Source organism: Haplochromis burtoni, unplaced genomic scaffold (assembly GCF_018398535.1).
Source record: "Haplochromis burtoni strain Fernald_Lab_line unplaced genomic scaffold, NCSU_Asbu1 Contig_210, whole genome shotgun sequence".
In the NCBI taxonomy this organism is placed as follows: Eukaryota; Metazoa; Chordata; class Actinopteri; order Cichliformes; family Cichlidae; genus Haplochromis; species Haplochromis burtoni.
Genome location: NW_024582571.1, coordinates 51,370 through 72,847, shown reverse-complemented (window position 1 = coordinate 72,847; position 21,478 = coordinate 51,370). Strand labels below are relative to the sequence as shown.

General features: G+C 41.9%; 1 protein-coding gene and 1 non-coding gene across 2 annotated transcripts; both read left to right on the top strand.

The window, feature by feature from the left end:
- Positions 1-611: 611 nt before the first annotated feature.
- Positions 612-4,068, top strand: rpl18a (ribosomal protein L18a). The gene is made up of 5 exons (XM_005936359.2): positions 612-733; positions 2,175-2,354; positions 2,439-2,568; positions 3,583-3,692; positions 3,926-4,068. The coding sequence occupies exons 1-5, from the start codon at positions 716-718 to the stop codon at positions 4,016-4,018; spliced, it is 531 nt and encodes a 176-aa protein (XP_005936421.1). The 5' UTR covers positions 612-715; the 3' UTR covers positions 4,019-4,068.
- Positions 1,970-2,101, top strand: LOC121815422. Its single transcript, XR_006055083.1, has one exon. It is a non-coding gene; the product is annotated as a small nucleolar RNA SNORA68 (small nucleolar RNA).
- Positions 4,069-21,478: the final 17,410 nt, after the last annotated feature.

Below are 21,478 nucleotides of genomic sequence, written 5' to 3'. Positions count from 1 at the left end.
CGTGACATAATAAATCAATAATCAAGAGTGATCGACTCTCATATTGATCATATCAGTGTGGAGCCCTCTTTCTTCAGCTCCACCTGCTTGCAGTGGAAAAACCATCTTGGTCAAACTCTTTATTTTGTAACATTTTTGTGGTCTTAAAACAGTATTTCTAAACGGGGATTGAACCACGAGCCTGTTTTCTCCTCCGTGCTTTGATGTGCTGACTGAAGACTCGTCCTGCTGTTCATTAAACAGCAGGAAGCCTGATCTTTCTTATAAGGATATAGGGATAAGCACTATATCTTTCTATTTAAGATATAGACAGATATATGTAAACATACATCTGTGTGTTTGATGTCCAGTGTTCATGATTATTCTGGTAAAACCCTGCAGGATTATAAAGAGGATATATTTCAAATAAAGAAATCACTTGTATTATAATCAGTCCAGAGCTTCCTGCCATTTAACCCTCCTCTCGGGGCTGCTGAGTTGTATTTGACTCTCTCGGTCAGATATTCATTAAAAACAGATTTTAGCCTCAGAATGAAGTCACACCATCGCTGACACAGATTGTTTGACAGATTATGGGTCAATAACTTATCTTCTTCGGTTTCTGGGGGGAACTCAACTCGGACGGCACCTCTATGGAACTTCCGCCCTCCATTTGACGTGCGCATGCTCCGCCCTGCTGCTTCCTCTTTTACTGTGGCAGTGAGCGAGAGGCACCATGAAGGCGTCCGGCACAGTACGTAAACCCTAAATTTACACTTTTTCACTCTTCACACGCGGCTTCTAACAGCACATTTAATAAAATAACGTCTAGTTTGATGGGCTCGTGCAGAGCTATTTCCATAAAGTACGACTTAAAGCGGCAATTTGAGTCTTTTCACCCCGGTGCGTTCGCGTCTACAACATGGCGTCAGCACCATGTGGACTGGGCTCAAACTGAGGGCTGCAGCCGGAGAGAGTGCGAGCTCTCACGCCTTCACTGAGAAAATGAGCTCGGCTTGAGGTGTGGACAGCGGTCCAGCAGTAGCACTGATCATATTTAATCTGATTTAATTTCAGCGCAGCTTGATTTGCGCTAGTAGAAGCTAACGTTAGCAGCTAATGTGAGTTCATCTCTGACCCGAGCTATCGGCGTGCTTTTTAACCAGGCATAGTGAGCCGGTTTTTTAGTAGGAACTGTAGTTTTTAATCATTGTTTTATAAATATCTGGACTTTGTGGAGCTTTTTTTTTTTGTTTTTAAAAAGTCTTAAACAGTTTTTTTTTGTAGAATCGCTACTTTTTCAAAGCGAGTGCGGTCAGTGAATGAGTACCGTAAAAACTCCTCCAGCTCACAGCAGTTATTCTCCACTGTAGGCCAGAACTGGAGTTGATATAAAAGTGTTCAGAAACAGACACAAAGGCTTGGCAGCACAAACTGAAACACGGACTCAATGAACTGCCTTTAATCCGTATAGAAAGCACTGAATGGAGCGGCTGCAGAACCTCTTTTTAAAAAAAGCGCAATTTAAGGTTTTCTCCAGATACTCAGTAATTCAGTGGCAGGTGTGTGCACACCTGTGGTGGTGATAGAAATAGGAAATGCTAAGAAAGATTTCGGCTAATGATGACAGCAAAAAAAACCCCAACCTAACACCGAGGAAGTATAAGATAAAAGGAAAAAGTTATGGATTCTTGTTTTTAATAGAAAAACACAAATTTTTAGAGGATTGTGTTATTTGTAGTTTAAAATATAATTGTTCAAAAAAGCTTTAAGATATCAATAAAACTGAAGTCATTTTAAAGTTTTGTTTTTGTTTTTTAGCCAAAATGCCACTACACACACCTCAGATCCGTCAGTTTAATGATAATTTAATCACGTTTGAGTGTTTGCGGTAAGAAAATGAAACTGTTATTTTATTATTAGTTTGTTTTTGGTGATGTTTAAGTGAGCAATGTTATTTGTAGCTTGTGTGTCATTTGTGATGTCTCCGTACGCACCCAAACCCAAAGGTCACGCCGTTTTCGTGGCGTGATTTTGTCTGGCGTGCGAACAGGAACTTGGTCCTTGTCGCCTTTCTCTGCTGCTGTCGTGCCTCTGAAAGTGAATTCAGGGATCAACATGTCCTATTGTTGTCTCGCTGTTGTTGCTTTGATCATTTTACCTACATGTGACGCATCTTCATTTTCTTCCCACAGCTTAGGGAGTATAAGGTCATTGGGCGTCTGCTGCCCTCGGCTAAGAACCCCGCCCCCCCTCTCTACCGGATGAGGATCTTCGCCCCGAACCACATCGTAGCCAAGTCTCGCTTCTGGTACTTTGTCTCTCAGCTGAGGAAGATGAAGAAGGCATCCGGAGAGATCGTCTACTGCGGCCTGGTGAGTCTCTGTTTAACCCTCGTTTCTTTTTTCCTTGTTAGCGACTCTGACATCGTCTAATGGCTCGTCGTGTTTTCCGGTCAGGTCAACGAGAAGACGCCTCTGAAGGTGAAGAACTTCGGCATCTGGCTGCGCTACGACTCCCGCAGCGGCACCCACAACATGTACAGAGAGTACAGGGACCTCACCACATCTGGAGCCGTCACTCAGTGCTGTGAGTACTAACAGCGGGCCAACGAGGCGCCGTTAGAAACTGTTTTTAGAAATCAGACGAATTTACCTGGATCACGGTGAGAATGAGGTTTGGATCTGCTTGGTTTACGGTTAATCCCAAAAGTGGGAATTCTGTTTTTCACAGCAGCAAAATATTAAAGATGATTTCAGATTTTGACCTTTTGTCGTGTTTTCATGAGAAATGGGGAGCTGGCTTTGTGCTTTCCTGGCAGATATATTGATCGTTGTGTTTTTGTCAGGAAAAAAGTTTGCTGATGAAAACTTGGAAATGTTTTCGCCAGTAAAATTAACGATGGTCAGCGTGCAGCCAGATTAAATTTTTCTGACTTGTTCTTCATTGTGAGGATTTCTCTGCTAAGGACGCGCCGATGGAAACCTCGGACAGTAAATCTGCAGAATCATTTCCGTTTTGTAGTTTCATGGCATCTGAGCGTGCTCCTGCAGTTTCTCCACGGTTTTAAGGACCTCCTGGCTCCAACGTCCAGCTGAGCTCGCACGAGCGCTCTGAAGCGCCTGTTCACTGGTTTTTGTTTGAGCTGCTAAACCCAGCTGTGTGTCAGCGCTATGGTGTGTTTGGTCTGAGCTGACAGCTGGTGGTCAAACACCTGAGTGTGGACGTAACTCCTGCCTCTAAGGAGGTTTTAGGCTTAATGATGAATTAATGTCATCATCTGGATTATTTAACAGGATTAATTTAAACATCTAAAATTACTGAACTATTATTGTTCCATCACTGATGCCGTTTCCTCCAGCGCCTGATCAATGATCTCTAACGAGCAGGAAGGCGAGCATTTCGCTCACATCTGAATCTAAAAATTGTACCTTAGTAGAAACGAAGAGCAGCAGGTGACGTCTGAGCGTTTTTAGGGTTTAATTTTTATCTAAACCCTAAAAACCCTTAATTTTGCAGGGCGTAGAAGATTTTATCAACAGATGTCTGCACAGAGCGGCTGCTTCCTGTTTGTTAAGCTCTGCCTCCTAACCTCTCTTTCAGATCGTGACATGGGAGCTCGCCATCGTGCTCGTGCCCACTCAATCCAGATCATGAAGGTGCAGGTGATCGCCGCCAACAAGTGTCGCAGACCCGCCATCAAGCAGTTCCACGTAAGTCTTCCTCTCGCTGCCCTCCCTCATCAGGAGGCGGGACTCTCTCTGGGCTGCTGCCACCATTGTCAGCTTCAGCTTGAAAACCCGCCACACCAATGGCCAGATTCCTCTTCCAGGTTTCGAGTCTCCATCTTTAAACCTGGCGGTCATGAAGCTGGCGACAGACAACTGTTAGCGCCTTTGTTTGGCGCTTTAACGTCTGATCGTGTGACTTTTGTGTTTCCCTGCAGGACTCCAAGATCAGGTTCCCCCTGCCCCACCGGGTCCTGCGCCGCCAGCACAAACCCCGCTTCACCACCAAGAGACCAAACACCTTCTACTAAAAACAGCTGTATTTGTTTTTGTGCGGGAAATAATAAACGAATCGACCGAACAGCCGACGCCTCGTCTCTGTCTCCATCTTACTGTCACACAAACATCAAACGCTGAGCTGCCGGCGCTCAGTCCTCACATCACATTAACCGTATTATGCCATTTGTATCATATTTGCTACATGAGTGTCTGAGAGCTCATCAACATGATCAATACTTGACATAATTTCAAAATGTTATGGACAAAACCTTTTTGGGGGTCTAAATTTCACATTCTTGTAAACAAAAAGTTGCCCAAAACACCCACTGTATCAACTGTGATGCAAAAAAAATCTAACAAAATATATCTTAAACAACATGATATAGCAAAACAATTGTTATAAGGGTTATTAAACATCTGAATTATAATATTTCTTTGATGGGTTGGATTGGATTACAGGGTTAAAGAATAAAAAATGAAGCACAGTTTGAACAGCAAAATTACCAATAAAGTCCTGTTAGTACACAGACCATACTGTCCCATATTTATAGGGTAATTAAGTTTTTATTTTTATAAATTGATTCAGTGTGGTATGAATGGGGGAATGCATTTGCTAAATATTTTCCAAAGCTGTCTGGCGGGCTGGTTCTGGAGCCCGGGCCTTATGACGCCCCTGATCTAAAGAGCTGAACTTTGACCCACCCTCTCATGTTTTTTTTTTTTATTTATTTATTTATTTTTACATGGCTTCAAACTTAACATAAATTAATATTCTGGAGCTAAAACTTTCATCAGATAAACTGAAGTTACTGTAAATAAAGGATGGTCTGCCTGGGTGTCAGAGGACCGTGAATCCAATTCTGATTTTAAACTTTTAAAGGTGTCTTACAAATGTAGAAAATGGGACTTCTTCTTGTTTGATATTTTCTCAGATGATGAACTGAAGCGCTTTTATCCACCTTCTCTCTAAATCCACCAGACATGACATCACTGTGATGTTTGTGATGGTCACATTTTAGTTTTTGATGAATGTGATCAAACACCAATCAGCTGACAGTTTCTATTGGTCGAACCTTAAAGAGTGATGAAACTGCTGAGGCTGACGGGCAGCTTCAGGGAATGAGACCCAACAAATCCCTGATCTCTGACCTTTGACCCTAGGAGTAATTGTGAACTTGCTGCTCTTATGCTGTCTGTCCACACGGTGGCAGTGTTGTCCAGGACATGAAGTGTAGCTGAGCAGCGATTTCAAAGCTGCCACCTCAACTGATTATTGATTAGCTTAACCTTTGTGCTGATGAAGGCCACCTTCTCCTCAGCCGACCTCAACCTCTAAACATTCAGAGCTCCGCCTGTCCAGATCTTCGTGCTGGATCTAATTTCCAGTTTGATGACATCAGGCCACACTCGAGATCATCAAGTGTGGATCGTAGCTGAGAGGCCCTGAAACCTGACAGGAATGAAAAGGAGAGACTTCCTAAACACTTTGTGTCGTCATGCTGTTTTCAAAGGTTCTGTATTTCTATGAAACTTACTCAATTGAAATTCTTCACAGTCTTTGGTGAGAATCTGAGGGACCTGCAGAAATGTGAAGGGTGAGAATGTGTGCTTGGTAGAGTGGCTCAGTGTGAATGTGGGTCCACTTCGGTTGTTCGGACTCGGCTGTAATCGTCCTCAATGTGGACTAACTTACAGAAAAGGAGTGAACTGGGCATGTGCAGAGAGGACCTCAGATAGCGCTGGAAAACTTCACCTTCATGAACACGTAAAATTGTTAGCTATACAGAGGGAGGCGGACAGCAGGAGGACGGCGGCGTGTTTTCCGTTATTTGTGAGCAGCTCCATGCACAGCACTGGTGACAGGAAGCTGGTTATAACTCCAGAAATGAATACCGCACAAAGCAGCTTAGTCTGTATGGCAGGGATTTTATTGTTGGGCTTAAAAGGCCGTTTGGTTTAAATTCTCAGGACTTCGAGCTCCGACTGCACACAGTTAAAGCTTCCCAGAGGAGCTCATTGGGAACGCCAAGCTGCCAAGAGCTCAGAGGCCCTTAAATGCTGCTGGCTGTTCTCTGCATGTTTGAAATACTGCTGATGGCTCTCACACAGAAAATAAGTGTAGGCAGAGAGGGGACGTCTGATACCAGCCTGCTGCAGGACCGAGCTACGGTGGCCCAGAGGTGGCAAATACTACAAACGTCAGAACTTTCCTCTGTTAATGATCTTATTTCCGAACGTTTAACTCACCGAGCATTAGCATCAGCTAGCTCTCCACTGAAACCATTAGCTCCAGTTTAAACATGTGTGACACAGAGCAGCAGAAACATGCCTGGGTGGATGTTTGACCCCTCTCTCATAATTCATATAACGCCCAAGGATGCATTCTGTGTAAACTCAAAGGCTTGTGAGATTTAATTAAAATTAAGTTACATTTTCTGACTGGGTTATCATGGAAAGCATGAGAGCAGAGACATTTTTCAGCTTCATCGCAGGAAAAACAGTCAGCCTTTACAAAATGATTCTGAACCTGAAGAAATCAGGGCTGGAAAAATGATCCTACTTTCAAATTTAGGTGAAAAACAAACCTTTCATGAATCTAAAATATTTTAATGCAGATGTGAGTCTTGAAAGTTTACCCAGAATGCACTTTTTATTAAATATGGGAGAGGAAACGACAACATGGCAACAGCCAATAATCACAGTGAAAATACAGTCGGCCTGTTAAAGTCTGAACAATTAAATAATTGCCAGAAAATTCCTTTTTTCTGAAAATGGAATGGTTAATGAATCTTCATAAGAGTTTTAATTTAAAATGATAATTTTAATGTTTTAAAATGTATTGTTTGTAATGTATAGTGCAATTAAAACTCAAAACATTATTAAGGGGTAGTGAAAACACTGTGAAGTCACAGTGTCATTAAATTCATGTGTTTCAGCAGTCTGAGAGTGGCTGTGGTCCAGGCATCCAGCTGGTCACCTACCAACTGGAATATCAGTGGGTTGGTCCCCAAGTCCCTGAGCAGACCCCAGGTTGTCCCTGATGCTTCCATCATGTATAAATGTTGGACAACGTCCTCGGGCACAGAGGAAGTGATGTAGGAACGTGTGTGTGATTTGGTAAAAGAGTAGTGTAGAAAGTGCTTTGAGTGACAAGCTAAGAAGGAAGGAAGCGCTCTGATTTCTCTCCTCTGCTCACTGTTTCAGGTTGTTTTAAGCCCCGCCCCCACCACACACACACACAATGAACAGATTCAATTCAATTTCTTTATTGTCCCACAAGGGGAAATTAGTTTAGCAGCAGGAGGATAAAAATAAACAGAACAATACTATAAAATAATAATAACAATAATAATGATAGAAAGTTCAAGGACAATTATTTGCCATTAAGGAGAGAAGACGCAGTAGGGATAAAAGAGACCTGGAGTCTTTTAGTCTTCCTCGGAGGTACTCTAAAACGGCGGCCGGAAGGCAACAACTCAAACTCACTGTGAAGTGGATGGTTCACACAATTAATAATAGAATGAGCCTTTCTGAGCACATTTCTATTGTAAATAGGGATGGGTATCGTTTAGGTTTTATCCGATACCGGTGCCAAACCGGTACTTTTGAAACGGTGCCGGTGCTTAAACGGTGCTCAAACCGGTGCTTAAAGAATGGAGAACACAAAATTGGTCCAAAAACCTCTCATGTTCAGCTGTTTCTTTGTAAAAAGATAACAATGTTAGCTTTTCCGCAGCTATAGGGGATTTATGGTATCACTCTTGGCTGGAAGCAGTGCTTAAACAATGGAAAAAACACAAACTTTGTCCAAAAACCTCTCATGTTTAACTGTTTTCCACTTTTTCTTTGGTCATTTTAGCCTTTTTGGCCAGGGTGAAGGGAGTATCTGCCATCAAACAAGAAGACAGCCGCATGTAGCTATGATGATGTTTGCTAGTTCACCTTACATGCATTAATGTAATAACGTGGTTAGCCTACTCAACGTAAATTACACACGAACAACATTAAGCTACTCAGCAGAGAAGAACGGCTGCTGCTGCCATCATCATCCGTCATCATTTCTGCTACACTGGCAGGGCTAGGGGCCAGGACTCTCCTCTTCGGGTTTTTGGGGGATGTTGCTAACTCCGGGTCCGATAACAGGCACCACACCCGCAGTAGATGTGCTCGGTGTGAGGTCTCGCAGCAAGCTATCAAATACGGCGCATTTCTCGGCTTTTAAAAAAAACGCTATGCGTCGCCAGGTGTTTCATCGGATTTGAGGTGTTACCTCCTTTGACAGTATCACAGTATCACTTAAAGCACTTGTTGCAGGCTGCTGAGTTTGCATATTTTGCTGTGAAGTACAGCCAGACTTTTGACCGCTTCGCCTTGGGCATTTTTAATCTGTAGCTCTGCTCTAAAAGAACGTACGTACCTGGACCCGCCTACTATCCTCGGAAACGTAAACTGATTGGCTAGAATTCAAAGTGTATGACATCTCAGGGGAAAAAAGCACCTAAATAAAGCACCGAAATTTGCGCTGCTTTTCGGTCTGGTTACTACTGTTTATGTCAGAACCGGTGCCATCATGGCACCGGATACCGGTACCCATCCCTAATTGTAAATGGCCAAAAGTTCATCTTGCCAGCTCCCTGAAATTTTGCTAGCAGTTTTTACCAGAAGTCCCAACTGATTCTTATTCTTCACCGTCAGGTTACCAAACCAGGCAGCAATACAAAAAGACATCACAGATTCGATAAAACGATAGAGCACAAGAATTGAAGTCAAGACAGCCTGTTACTGTGTTATACTGTTGTATTAGTCTGTTACAGTATTATCCATTAGCCATCTGCACCATCATCAGTCTGCTTAGCAGTAAAGCTGCGGAGTGTGACCTGACATGAAGTCAGGTTATTTATCCTGTACTGGCAGCAGACGTGTCACTCTGGGCTTTCTTCCTGTTTTCTGGTGTTTTTCAGCCCAAATGATTCATTAAGAAAAGAACCTGCAGCTCGTCTCAGGATTAAATCACTGATGTGTGCTGCTGTTGCAGAGTTTCATGTTAGCTGTTTGTTTCCTGCACACTGAGGGGAATCCTGAGGCTCTGACCTGACCACAGTCTGGTCTTGGCCTCAGCCAGGTTTACTGTTCTGCGGCCTGGGCCGACAGCTCGAGGTGGCCGGGAGGCTTTGTGGATCCCCGGCCAGCCAAAAACTCTCCGCAGGTACAGAGTGGCAAAGCCTCAAACCACAAAATCCACAGGGCATAAAGGCTTAGTGTCAGGGCTGCAGGTGGAGACGCAGGAGTGAGGCGGAGGTGGAGAGGGTAATTATGCTGTGGTGGCAGTGCTGAGTCCTGACCTCTATGCTGTCCTTGTGTTTGGGACTGAACAGCTCATCAGAGGGATTCATCCAGTGCTATGAGTCCTCCAGGAGCTCACGAGGTTCCCAGCGAGCCTGCAATGATTTTAAAAACCTCGACATTCATGTGAGAAGTGTCAGTGTTCTTTTACCTGACGCACTGATTGTTCTCACCTGTGTTGGTAACGATTACCTGTCCTGCTCCTTCGGTCTCATTTTTATAGTCGGTCTGTTCCTCGTGCAGATTTGTTTAGTTGAATTTGTTTGTTTCAGTGATGGTTTCAAAACAATCTGACACTAACAGCGACACTCATCACATCTGGGTGGGTTTAGGATGAAGGTCCTGGTGGTTTGATCCCCAGCTGCTGACTCCAGCTCGTAGGATGTCAACGCTCTGGAGGGGATTTAGCCTGAGCTAGATGTTTGATCCCCGCTGAAATGAACTGAAGATGAATATAATGACTAAGCATCGTCTTTTATCGTCGTCAATAAAAAAGCTCAAATGCAATCCCCCATATGAGGACACATGGTCACAGGAGGTCAAAGGTCAACCTTTAGATGCACGCAGGTCCTCACCCACTCCACACTGAGTTGTCTCCTGAGGTCACTCCACACTGGTGGATTACAGTGGTGTTTGGTATGTGAAGGCATTCTGAACTGTTTGTGGATCAGCTGAAGGACTTACAGATTAAACTGAGCTGTGGAAGTAAGAGACGGTGGGATGGAGAAAGGCGAGCAACTATGGGAGGCGTGATTGCAGTGGAGCAGCAGAACGAGAACTTCCTGTGCAGGACGAGCGATGAGACTGGATTCACAGCGTCTCCCTGGAAGCACCAGTATGCTGTAGTATTCTTCAGAACCTGGAACTAATGGGAACCTTTCCTGGAGACAAAAATATTTAAAGCTGAATGAAAACAACTTGAAGCTCAGCCTCAGATGGAGCATAAACTTCAGAGCAGCACGAAGTGTTTCGGCCCTCTGCTGAGCTCAAACATCACACCATCGTTAACTTCACACAAACTGAAAGTCTGAGTAGGACTTTCTGGCAGCTCCTTGCCCACCTGAGGCCGTCACACTGCAGGCCTGCAGGTCGCCTTACATAAATCCAACATGGCCACATAAAATCATCAGCGAGCAGCAGCCTGAGAGTACTCAGAGTAATTACCCCTCACTGAGGCAGAGCTGGCTCTTAAATAATCTCCCCTACACTCTGAGGGGTAGTCGGGGACTTTCCCCCGCGGTCCGCCTGCAGAGAAAAGACAGTACACGCTCCAAACAAAGAAGCACCTTTCTTCGCTGCCGGCTCAGCTATCGGCAACAGGACCGCAACCCGCTGACTCAGGCTCACCGTTTGATTGACGGGCTTTAAGTTTTCTCCAGCAGGAGAAAGGAGTGCGCTGACCAGGACTGAACCCAGACCACGTTCTGCCGCCGCTGCACAGGAATGTGCTAAAAGCTCCGTGCTCAGCAGCCAAACACTTTCCATCTTCCACTTAATGCTTCTCCAAACCTCCCACGAATGTTCGGAGCCGTCGGAGCCAAAACGACATGTAATCACAAAGATCAACAAAGCTTAACAGCTTCTACAGAACACACACACACACACACACACACACACACACACACACACACACACACACACACACACACACACACACTGCAGAGTTCTCTGCAGACTTTGTACCAGTTTAAACTCATTCTTTCAGTGTAAACAGCAACACCTGATGGCCAAACCCTGCAGTTGACTCACAGGACAAACGTGTTTTAAAGTGTCGGATGTTCACATGAAACCTTTTAAGGATTTAGGATGGCAAACATGTGGAAACGAATGCCTGGGAGTCATAAGCTCAGAAGGTGACCCCACATGCTGTGAGGCTCGTGCACAGGTTTGAGGACCTTTATTTCCTCGATAAAATAAAAGCACAATAAAAGCTGAAAAAGCCCCACCCACCCCTAAAGTTGCACCAGACCTCCTCCTGTAACCCCTGTGAGATTTGAGGATCACTGGGCCCTTGCACCTTTTCCAGTAGTTGCACGTTACTCCCACAGGGGGCGGTGCAGACTGTTCCACAGATTTATCGTAACCTGATGACATCACTGTTATCCCAGGTGTCAACTCGCTCACAGGTGAATCTGTTCTTTTTGAAGCATCAGTGTTAGCGTGTTAATTCTGTGGAGCCATCTGTTAGCAGCCCATCTGTACAACCAGTGAAAAAAAATTGTTGAGCCTTTATTTTGAAGTTATTTAAATGTTTATTTGAACTTGCCTAAACACTGAGCATGTTTTCTTTTCTAAAAAAGATTTATGACCAATCACAGCAGTCTATTTCACATTGACTAACACCTGTTAAACCTGAAGAGAACGTCATGAGTCAGAAGTCGTTCTGCAGACACCCGACCATACAATATTCTAGAGATTACGCTGAGTTTTGCAATAACAATCACATTTTTCTGCTGCAGATTTTGTCCTCACAGTTATCTGTCTGCTTTATCAAATAAGATTATGTTTTTTTTCTGCAAAATGAGACATCAGATAAACAAACTGTCACTAAAACCTGCTGTAAGACAGTCAGTCTGCAACCAGTGTGTGATTGAATAAAGGTCAACGAAGCAATTACATGCAATCTTTTTCTGATAATACAGCAATGAACAGTGAAAAATCAGTGAAAATCATGTAGGTGAAGCTGTGTACAAATTTAATTATTACATGTGTGCTCAACAGCCTTTCTGATCTACAGGAATGTAACCAGAGTTAAGTCGAGTCCACTTGAGTAGTCTCACTGACACAGACTCACTCACTCATGAGTCTGCAATCTGTCTGTATTTATAAACCAGACAGTAATCTCTCTGAGTGACTTCAGTCTGAGCTATGCTAGTTGCTCAGCTAACGTTGTCTCAGGATGTTGGTGAGGCCCTCTGTTCAGAATATTTCCTGAGTATTTTTGTTTATTTAACAGAACACTGATATTTGGTGTCCCTGTATCGAGACAGTATCAATAAATGAATATGGTGCTACTGTGCTGTATGGATCCCCACCCCTTTCAGGTTATTTGATCTTTTGTTTTTATGTCTGTATCTGCGTGCAGACTCGAGCCAGCTGCTAAATCATCTGTTTGAACTCTGTATGATCTCTTATGTTTGCCATATGTCATTAGCGTGAAGTTCTTCAAGCTAGAAGTTGTTTTCATCATAACCCTTTTGTTTTGTCTTTTAGAAAACAGACATTAGAAAACTGAGGATTACTTCATGTTCATTGGGCAGCTTGTTGTTCCTTACTTCCTGCTCCTCTGTAACTCTACCATGATCATAACCTCCAAAATGATCATCATGTTTCATTCAATCTGCGACCAGAAACCCATCACCTGAGAAGGACGCTCATTTTCTCTTAGAAGGCGAGCTCTATACAATCTGAGCAGAGGAGTTCCCCCCCCCTGGACATTACAGAGAATTCAGGTTTGAGGCTTCACCTTTACTTTTCACGAGCCACAACAAGGGTTTTCATGAATATAAAATAATCTGAACTTTCACCTAAGGTCAGGGTGATTAGGGTGATGATACTGCTCCAAAAACATTCCTCTGATGCCATCGCAGCAATATGCAGAGTCGGCGTTTGAAGTTCTCGAGCCTTCACACTGTCAGACATGGAACTGCTTGTTCGCTTCGTCCTCATCAGATCATAAGTTCTGATGAGAGAAACTGTCAGCGCTGTCAAACCAGAGGACATAGAGGAGGCTTTATTCCCCAAAAGGATGCTCACAGGAAGCTGGAGGGGGCAGGGCATATCTACAGTTATGCACCTGAAAACACAACAAGGGAAACCAAACAGATTCCTGCCTTTGTACAAAAACAGTCTGAAAGGTGAAGTAGTGAAGAGGGTTTTACACACTGAAGCAGTGATTGGTGGAATGGAGTCAGGTGAGTGTTTGGGAGGGAAACAGGGCAGGTGTTAGAGGATGAGGTAATGTGTAAACTGAAAAAAGTGTTAACTTCATCCTACTCCTTTTTGAGCATAAACATTGTGTAGACATAGAGATTTTGAAGAAAACTTGATGTTTTTAAGTTTTTCTTTTCCCTTGTTATATCAATTATATTTACAAGTTTGAAATAACATCATTCTATCTATATGTGTGTGACGTTGACTTTTTTACTGAACAGAATACATTTTATCTTGCACTCTGGACACAATAAGTCAACACTTTTGACTCAGTCTTACAGTCACCACATGTTCTTAATGATTCCTTACATTAATAATAATTCATTTTAGAAGATATTTCTTTCTTCTTCTTTTTTTTTAAATCTTTTTGTCTCTTAATCCAAATATTTTAAATATTTTAAAATCAAAATGTTTATTTTTTAATTTTAAAATATAAAGTATCTATAAAGTTGCATATATCATAATTTATTTTTTTTTCAACTGAATTTTTGTTTTTCATGAAATTTTCTTCTTAATCATTTTAATTTTTTTTTTTAACCCACTGGGATACAGCCCCAGTGAATGATTTTGTTTTTTACCATGCCAGGTTTGAATAAAATGTGTTTTAAAGATGCTGTATTTATACTTTGACATATCCCTACTTTTAGATTTTAGTCTCATACTTTTAAATCTTATTTGGTGACTTTAATGTTCTACTCTTTATTTTATTTTCATTTGGTCACATTTTTTTATTTTGACCATTTTAAAGATTTTTTTTAATTCATAACTCTTGATTAAAATTCCTCCTGGTGGAGGAAAAGGTTCCTCAGTATCCTGGGCTGTTTTATTTTTTATTATTTTGGCATACAGGCTGGAGAGTGCGGTTATTCCCCTGTAATAACAGTTATAAACACAGAGCTCCACTTTCTGTAATGGAGTGCAGTTCATTAAGGAGCTGGTTGCTTCTTCCTCTTCTTCTTTGGTGGCCTGGATACGTTGGTGTTGTTGTTCAGGTCTGCAGGACGCGTGCTCACACTTCAAACAGTGGCCAGTTGTTGTTGGAGAGTCCTCAGCTGGATGCCGGCTTCGTGTCTGTGCAGCAAGGAGTTAATCAGCGTGGCCTCGTTACAGGACAGGATGTTGGTTTAAAGACACAAATGTCAACAGACACTTAAGTGCAGCTCGTTAATTCCATTAACTTTCGTGAAGGTGTGTGTTTGTTCAGCTAACTGGGCTGAATTATTCAATTTGTGCATTTTGGAGGTGATGTTTGGACAGCTAATGTGTGGAGGACATTTTCCATAAAGAGAAGAAAGACAGAGTTCAGAGAGTAAAAGGAGCTGCAGCTAAATATAGTTCATGGCTGCAAGTTCGCAAACACATTTTGATTTAATCAGTGAAGGGATGAAACAGACCACCATTGCTGGAGTCCGGCATTAAACAGTCAGCTGTTTAACACTTTCAACGGAGAAACCCAGAAACACAAACTCACAAAGTCTTCCTGCTCTCAATTTAACTTAAAAACTAATATCTGAACAAAAAACACACAGCTATTAACCTCATGCTGAAGGTATTCACTTTTTATTTGTATTTTCTAAATTTTATTTAACGTTCTGAAGGAATTTAACAAACCCTCAGAAACAATGCTGTATCATCCAAAAAATGTACACTGTATATAAAAGATGGACATAGCCACCAGTTTCTGCAGTCCCGTCTCTAAGTTTTATTTGGATCCTAAGTTTTTCCAGTTTTATCCTGCTGAGCAGTAATCCTGAATTTGTGTCCATCTACTTAAAAAAACCCCATTAAACATAAAAAAAACCCCCCATTCATGATTATTACAGTGGTCCCTCATTTATTGCGGGAGTTATATTCTAGAAATAACCCGCGATAGGTGAAATCTGCGAAGTAGCCAACTTTATATTTTACAATTATTATAGATGTTTTAAGGCTGTAAAACCCCTCACTACACACTTTATACACTTTTCTCAGACGGGCACGAACATTTTCACACATTTCTCTCTTGTTTAAACACTCTCAAAGTTCAAACCTTCGTAGAAAAATAAGTCCAGTATTATAGAATGAAACCAAAAACCCTCGGTTGCCTTTGACGGTGCAAAACGTTTCGTCGACATTGCTGTGTTTGTTGGGGAGAAAACTTACAGTCATACAGTACAGCACTTCAGAGTCACTGCTAGCGATCAAAGATTTAAATGTGACAAGTTGAACGCATTCTGTACTGTACAGGAGGCACGACACGAGATTGATTGACAATGGTCTACAGCCAATCAGGTTGCAGAACACAATGTGCTGTAAAAAAAAAAGAAAAGCATGCAAAATTGCACAAAACAATTCAGCGAAACAGCGAGCCACATTGTAGCAAAGGACCACTGTAGTATATAGCAGACTGATCAAAGAGGCCACGCTCCCTTTAATGCTGGTCAGTTATACATAGATGTATACAGATGTACTGAAGGGGGAAATTATCTATGGAGACCAAAGACTTTTTGCTTGAGACTGTAAACATGTTTATTTCTCCTGTAAAGCTGTAACAGTTTCTGGGGACTGATTCACTGCTGTAGCCTCTTTTGGACATCAGAGGAACTGCAGGTTTTTTAATTCATGTTTAAGCTGCAGGTCTGTCTCTCTTTAAGTTGTTTTCAGGCACACTGTGACCTTTAAGTTTCAAAGTGAACATGACGGCTCTCAGCAGCGTGCTGTGGTGGATTTACAGCTCCTCTCTCTCCTCCATGACGTTTCTGCTAACTGGAGACGGCACCAAACTCTGAGCAGCAGACAGAAACCGGCTGAGCAACAAAAAGCTATTTTTTAGCAGAGAACTGACAGCTGGGAGCACATCTGCCCACCACACCCTCACTCCTTATGTAACGCTGACAGCCCAGTAGGACAACCTCCAGCCTCTGACACTTTGAACAGAAGCTGCTGAAAGAAAAGGTTTTAATGCCATTTTTAAACTTATTTCAAACCCACGTTCCCCTTCTCTTTAATGTCTTTAATCCAGAACTTTCAGCTGAATGATTTACTGTGAAGGTTTCCTCTAACTGAGGCATACATCAAAGCGACTCCAGGATGAAATAAAGCTCCTGTGACATGTCTGGAAGTCCAGACTGGACTCAAAGAAGGAGCCTGACGCCGTTTCATCGAGGCCACACTGAGGTAAAGTATCTGGAGACAGTCGAAGACCTCTGCTTCCTGTCTCCACTCAATGGACTCCTGTGTGTGCCTGACAATAAAGGATGAAGGTTACAGGCTGTCCACCCTCCACTTCATCATCCTCTCAGTGCTGGAACAGATAAGTTTCTCAGAACTCTAAGCTGCATGGAAAATTGAAGTTTTGTACTTCTGTGGCCAGTATCAGGAAGTCAGGAGGAACTTTGTCAATGTTATTCATCATCTGAAGCTCTTTGAGGTTGTTTTGTTTCTACAAGACAGAAAAGTCAAAGCCATTTTTATCCTCCCAGGAGGAGAATCATTAGGTGGCAAAACATTTGCCTGCTGGGTCACCCAGAAACACCTGTGTCACCAGAAGTGAACACAATTTATTAAACTGTAGTGCAGGGGTAGGCAACTCCAGGCCTCGAGTGCCGGTGTCCTGGAGGTTTTAGATGTGTCCATGATCCATCACAGCTGATTTAAAGGGCTAAATGGCTCCTCCGCATTTCTTGAAGTTCTCCAGAGGCCTGGTAATGAACTGATCATTTGATTCAGGTGTGTTGACCCAGGGTGCGATCTAAAACCTGCAGGACACCGGCACTCGAGGCCTGGAGTTGCCTAACCCTGCTGTAGTGTAATCATTACGTATTCTTAGCGGCATTATCTCAGAGTACACATGATCGAATAGTGATTGGTACCTCACAGCCTGCAGTGTGTGATACTGGAAATGTTGGTACTGGTCCAATACCACATACATACTGGGTCAGTATTACAGATACCAGTACCGATACTTTTAACCTGTGAAGAGAGTGTATGCTGGGGAGAGCAGTGCGTCATGATTTATGAAATGAATCATCAATCTGCAAAGGCTGAACACATTTTAATGATCACTAAATCACTGTGACTTTTACTTTCCACAACGAGTTCAACAAAACGCACCTTTCTGCTTTTTATTTTTAAACTGTTGTTTGTGGACCTGAGTGTAAACGTATGCCTGTCTGTAAAGCACTTTGGGTCACCTTCTGTTCTTTTAATCTGCTATAGTCTATAAGTAAAATAAACATGACAGTCAATACAAAAAGGCTCAGACATTTTTTATATTGCATTTTTAAGTTACACTTTTCTTTCCACTGAGATCCTGTTCTGCTAATTTCGATTTAATAACAATACCAGAGTTGGTAGTGATGCTACTGCAGTGTGGAATGATCTGCCCACCTGTACCCTATTTGTCAAATGCCTAAATTACCTTCACAAAATTTTCAGAAAACTTGACCTCTGACCTTAACATTCGGGTCAAGGTTTCTAATAGTTGAATTGGTCTTTAGGTTTTAGTAATCGCCACTCCTTGAGTTATCGTGTTCATAAAGTTGCGTGTCCACATCGCCCACTATGTGACAACAGTAAAGGCATAAAAATGTGATTTTAGAAAGTGAGCAGAAATGCTCTTTGTTTTCTCAGAGAGCCAAGCTGCAGATACTTATCTGGGCACAAAGTGAGAGATGGAAAATCACTTATTTTACATGAAAAAGTAATGAATGTGCAACAATGAGGCAACCTGAAGGTGATAATCACTGCGAGAGAGAAAAAGTTCATCAGAATCCCAAAACTGGAATGTGAAAACCTGTGCAAGAAACTGTTGAATGTTTGGGTAGATTTGATTTGTGACCAGGTTCCTGGTTCAGTCTCTTTGTGTTATGGATTCTGTTAAGGATTTCTTCCTTCTCTCAGTGAACTGCTGTTCATGGGGAAGTCTCTGATAGTTAAGCTCTCCTCTCCAATATTTTTGTCTTTACAAATAAAGCAAACTGAGTTGACTTTGTCCTCGATAAATAAAGACGGTACTTTTCTGACACATTTTACACTACACAGATATAAAATCTGGCACTTTGACAAAAGAATAAAAGATGATGGTGATGGCGCTAGACAAAGGACAACAAAGACAAAATCCAAGCTAAAAAGTGAAAAAAAAAATAGTGCAAAGCAGTAAAAGGCAGAAAAGAAACAATGGGCAAAAGAGAAGAGAGACCAAAACAAAAAGGTGTGTAGGACAGCGGAGCTAAAGGGTCCATAAGATGCTTAAAATGATGGAAAACAGAAAAAAATAATTGTAATAATTGTAAACCATGCGAAACTGTGACAGAATGGTGCAATAGACATGGAAAGGCAGAAATATGCCAGAAACAGCACAAAAACTGGACCAAGTGTGTAAAGCACAACATGGTCACATCAAAAGGGTGGACATAAGTGTTTAGAGTAAAAGTGTAGATTGCCACTGAATGTCAGATTGCTGCATTTTTACTTCATTCCTCATAAATAAAGCTCAACATTAGAAGGAGACAGAGAAGGAGAAGAGATCTTAGTTGCAGTTTTCTTTTGGACACATTAAGTCAAGGACCTGGACGTAATCGCTGCCTCCCATTGGTGTTCCTTCCACAGTCACGGTCATCAGAACAAAGTACTGATTGATCCCAGCTGCTTCCAGGATGCTCATTGATCACTTCTGTGTTCCTGGAGCAGCTCAGAGATTTAGCGGCTGAATGATGAAGCAGCAAAATCCTCGACGGAAACGGGCTATTCATCCTGTGGCTGTTTGAACTGTAGGAGCTCTGTGAGGCTGAGAGCGCGAAGAAAATAATTAGAGGTGGGTTTTCGGTTCAGGGAGAAGTGGAAATAATGATACAGGAGTCTGAGTTTTCTCACGGCTGCAGACCCAACATGATTCAGGCTGGAAAATGCAGTGACCTGCTCGAAGGACTCGGCTCTTAAAGCAAATTTAATCTGACTGTAAATCTGCATCTCTGGACGAAGGAAAGCAGCACAGTGATGGTTTTTAATTCATCATGTTTATGAATCCTGAACATTTTTTACCTGCTGGACAGAAGAAACGAGGATGAGGAAGCTACACAAAAAAATGAAAACATTTCCAAACAATTAAAATGATGCAGAACGGGAAAAAAATGAAAACATAAAAGGAAACGAGGAGATTTAAATCTGTGGACTGGAGATCAGAAACACCGACTCGCGAGGCCAGCAGTTGAGCTCAGTGTGTGTGTGTCTCCATTTCAGTCAGTTAATGCCACCTTGAAGACAAAAGTTCCTCCAGTATGGCCTTGCTGTTGGGCAGTCAGACTTTGTCCTGTTGAGTTGGACTCTGATTAGATTTCAGGATAAGGCAAGTGGGTGCCTGACAGTTTCTATCTTCAGTCTTGTCCTAATGATTTCGCTGTCGGGGGTCAGCAAGTCCCCGGGCCCGAGTCGGAGTGCCTGAGCCTCTCCCTGCTCACAATCAAAACAAGGAAGAGCAGCTTTCAGCGCCACGCCCAGAGAAAGCAACCCGAGCCAGGCTGGATCGCACACATCGCCCTGATGCCAGCACGGAGCTCAGATCAGAGCTCAGATACGCCGTCCTGATGCTGCAGATTAGGCTGCAGTTACGTGTCGTCTGTAGCAGCATGAACTCCATGCTGGATCAATTCTGTTTCATTTTTCTTTGAATTGTGAAATTATTCCTCAGTTTTACCTACAGTGGAGCTTCTCTTCATTGACACATGATGTTGTTGTTTTTCCTTTCCTTATGTGCTCAAATTTACACTTATTATTTATTTCAGTGCATTATTTACACTGAGCTTTGACTTTAGGGCAAAATGATGCAAAACATGAACTATGAAACTCAATGGCTGGACAGAGCAAGAGCATAAGAGTTAAGAAAAATGGTGAAAACAATGGGGGAAAGTAGAAAGAGATGGAAAATGAATGAAAGACTTGCAAAAATTGGGAATGAAAAAAAATAACCAAAAACTAAACAACTGACAGACACCAGACAAAAGAGCCTAAAAATACTCAAAGATTTTCAGTTTACAGAAAATTGGAAAAATGTGCAAAATAACAAAGCAGGAGAAAACATGTCAAAAATAGCAGGAAGCTGGGAGAAAAAAAATGGAACAAAAATTTGTATAAATAAAGACAAGAGTGCAAAGAAACAGGACACAAGCTAAAGAAAGATGGAATAAAAGTGGTGCAAAATCCAGGACAAAGAAAACCTGAAAATGTTCTAATCTAAAATCAAGAACATGAATGGGGGGTGCGGGGAGACAGGACGCTAAACAAACGCTCAAATATCTGATTAACGTTCACTGAGGGAGGAGGCAGCAGTCTGGCAGTCGCCTCATTTCTCTGCTAAAATTAGAAAGATGAAGCATAAAGTGGGCAAGGAGCTCGTTAGGATGATAAATTTAGAGGCTCCAAGATTTGAGGAGGAAGACTCTCTCAGCGCTCTTCACTAATGGAAGCCGCCTCCACCCTCCGACTGTCAGCAGGAAGTCAGTTTGTCTCTTCTTGTAAAATATCAGAACAGAAGATTATCGGACGATCAGAAGATTTAAAGGCTAAACATGTTGTCTGATTTCACCACGATGAGCGACTGAGGCATCACGTACAGTCTGTCCTGTAGAAAAGATAAATAAAAACACAGTTTACAGTAAACCCTCACACAAATGGTAGATCAGTTCTGTCTGCAAATTCATATTTACTTTTTTGTTTACCCTTTTCCATTCTTTCACGTTTATCTCTCTCTCTCATATATATATATATATATATATATATATATGAGTAGCTAATGAACCTCAGTTCATTTTTTATACCTTTTCCCATACTTTTCTATAACATTAGATTCAATATTTAGGCCTTTTTCTGGGATTAATCTTCACTAGTTTTCACAAAGTTTATTTTTGGTTTTGATTATTTTAACTAAGTGTTGATCTCATTAGTTTACTTTTTCACATTTTTTAATTTTCTCTTTTAAAATTAATTCTCATGTGACAACCATTTTTTAAACAGATCTATTTGAAATCAATCATATCACATGTAAATTAAATATATATTTGCTTATTTTTTTCAGGATGGCTTTTTATTTTTATCTTTTTATTATTTTTTTTAAATTGACTGTTTTCTTATTATTTTGTATTTAGGAATACATTCAGAGCAGCTAATGAAGCTTATATGAAACAAAAGTTTCAGAGCAGCCTGCTTCCAGTTTCTGAGGTCAGAGGTAAAGTATTTCTGGG